At 58.4% G+C, this 2,729-nt stretch overlaps 1 protein-coding gene across 1 annotated transcript in view; it reads left to right on the top strand.

Annotated features, from left to right (window-relative positions):
- B4galnt3 (beta-1,4-N-acetyl-galactosaminyltransferase 3) overlaps positions 1–1,361 on the top strand; it is a 34,238-nt gene extending 32,877 nt beyond the window's left edge. Inside the window, 1 exon segment of the mRNA XM_090325171.1 lies at positions 1,291–1,361. Coding sequence (XP_090181297.1) covers positions 1,291–1,361 — 71 coding nt within the window.
- The last annotated feature ends 1,368 nt before the right edge of the window (positions 1,362–2,729 follow it).

The raw sequence follows: 2,729 nt of genomic DNA, 5'->3' as shown, positions 1-2,729 counted from the left end.
TCTGGAGAAACCTGGTTGTTCTTTCTAGGAAGTCAGGAAGACATTCAGCACGGAGTTCAAAGCCAGCCAGGGATGCACAGCACAATTCCCATGGAATTTGAGGGGAGTTAGACCCCCATGGCCTGGGCGACTCCACCCACTGGAAAAACACTCCCACCCTTGCTAAAGGCCGGGAACTTGTTCAGAGCAGCTGAGGTTTGAGCTTTTTGCTCAGGGCTACGACTTTGCCACTTGAGCCTCGGAACCACTTCTGGCTTTTATTTATTTATTTATGTATTTGGGGGGCAATTCATCGGCGGGAAGAGTGATGGTCTTTCCTGGCCAGGCTGGCCTCTAAGCACGATCCTCACACCTCGAGCCTCCCCGGAGGCAGGGACAACAAGTCACAGGAGCCCGGCTGGAAGCCGCTGCCGCTGCACTGAAACCCTGCAAGGCCCCTTTTGCTTTTTTCCCCCAGCCTGAGGTGTGCAGATGGGAAAAGGGAGTTTCTGGGAAGAACAGACCTGGGGGCGGGGGTGGCAACTCCAGCTGATCTGGCTGGAACCCCAACTTTCCCTTTATCTGGCCTCCTCTCTGTACTCGGTCCTGCCATCTCCCCCAACAAAAGCAGGCTTCTGAGTGCCATCTGCAAAGTCCTCTGATGAGCTCATTTATTCTCCAGAGGGACACAAAGCCCCCCCCCCCTCGGCTCCCCCCCTCCCCCTCAGGGCTCAGCCTGGTGAGCCTGGCCTAGCTCAGGTTCCCACGGGCTGGGCTGGGCTCCGGGCAGGATGTGTCTTCACTGGCCACCGGAGCCTCTGGGAAAACAGCAGAGACAAGGACACAGCCGGGCCGGTGCCAGCCACAGAAGCCGGCAGGGCGGGCGCCGGGGGCTCAGAAGCCTGAGAGCTGAGGATCAGAGCTCAAAGCCAACCTGGGCATGGAGAGTGGCTGAGACCACCAGAGAGCCCAGAGGGGCGCTGTGGCTCGCGTGATAGAGCCTTGAGCCTTTTGCCTTGAGCAAAAGCAGCTCAGGGATTGTGCCCGGGCCCCCGAGTTCAAGCCCTAGGACCCAGCACAAAAAATACAAAGAAACGGTGCCCCTGGCTGTGTGAACGCTTCGGAGTCTGGATCTCAGAGGCCTGCAGGTCTGATCCCTTCCAGGGCGGGGCGATGGTACGACTTGTTCAGGGGATAGAATGTTCTAGAACAAATGGGATTACCCTGGTCCCGGGGAGAAGGGCAGGGACGATATTAATAGATCACACAGCCAATGATCAGGAAACTCACGCCTACCCCATCTCCACATAGGAAAAGAGGCCAAGAGGCCAACATCAAGGGACCACGAGACGGATGGAGCTGCCCTTCCCATCAGAAGCTAGACTCCTGGTGGCCCAGGCAAGCTCCTGGATTCCCCCCCTGCTCCCGAGTCCCCCTGACCCACCCCCTGGCCTGGGGTGGAGAGGACATCAGAAAACATGGCCTGACCATGACTGTCCGGGTTTCAACCTAACACACCAAGGTATTAGAGGTGCTTGATTGACAGGCGGTGGTACCACCAGTGGGTGGGGCCTAAGGGAAGGGGGTTAGGTCATTGGCTGTGTGGTCGTGAAGGGGGTTTGGGGGACTTTGCTTCTGGGACACAGGGTTGTGAGGGCCTCCCCTGTCACAGTCCCCTCGGCAGGACGGACTGGACTGTCGGACCTTTCCCGTTGAGTTCGTTGCTGAGGCTCTTCTGTGAGCCCTGCTGGAGTACCGTGAGTCGCCTGGCTGTCAGGGGTGACAAGGCTTTGCAGAGCCGCCCTCCAGCGGCTCACGCCTGTCACCCCCGCTACTCTGGAGGCTGGGATCTGAGGATCACGGTTCAAAGCCAGCCTGGGCAGAGAAGTCGCCACGAGACTCCTGCCCGCAGTGAAAACACCGGAAAACTGGAAGTGGCTCCGAGTAGGCAGTTTCCATTTCCTACTTCTCTCCCCAGGGGCTGTGGTCACCCCAAAGCTGGAATCCAGGGGTTCCCCAGCACACAGGTTAATGAAGACTCCTGGACTCCGTGCAGGGCCTCCGGTCCCGGGCCTGCCCAGGGGGATCTGCCCTACCGAGGGGGGAGAATTTCCATGCCTCTCAGGTCTCTGGCATCTGACAGGTGCTTGGAGAGGTTGGTTGTTTTCTGAGAAGTTTTTTTGAAGGGGGAGGGGCACTAAGATCCTGTAGTCAAACCCTGCGCCATCTGAGCTGCCAAGGTTGCGTTGCTTGGACACCCCAGCCCGACGTGGGGCTCCTCTCAGGCTGGGGACCGATCGAGCCTGGTCTCGGACTTGGCTCTGGCAAGCCTGTGGCCCGGTTGCTGGGTGTTGTGTTTTGCTTTTTGTGCTGGGCGGTTCCTTCTGTTGTCTGTCTGGTGGTTCATCAGATAGGGACAAGCCCAGGCTGGGACAAGCCTAGGCTGGCCTGTCCCTTCCCTGGGACACCTCCAGGTGGGGGACACTGCAGGAAGGCTGTGGGAGCCCCCCGTCCCCCTCGGCCTCCACTGTCCATTTCCCGGATCCCTGGTGTGGAGCTCTTTTGCAATGACATAGGGAAACAAGCCAGGTCCGGATTCCTGCTTGGAGGGGGGGCGCTTTGGTTACGTGGTCGGGGGAGTGGGGTCTCCCCACTTGAAACACCACACATGGTCTGCGTACCGAATGATCTGCCTCATATACATGTGCTATGCTGGGGTTTTCTTTTTTTTTTTCTTTTTTAAAATGCAC

This window comes from Megascapheus bottae, chromosome 37 (assembly GCF_031878675.1).
Source record: "Megascapheus bottae isolate mThoBot1 chromosome 37, mThoBot2.hap1, whole genome shotgun sequence".
Lineage (NCBI taxonomy): Eukaryota > Metazoa > Chordata > Mammalia > Rodentia > Geomyidae > Megascapheus > Megascapheus bottae.
The sequence above is the reverse complement of the archived record's forward strand: the minus strand, read 5'-3'. Positions and strand labels throughout refer to the sequence as shown.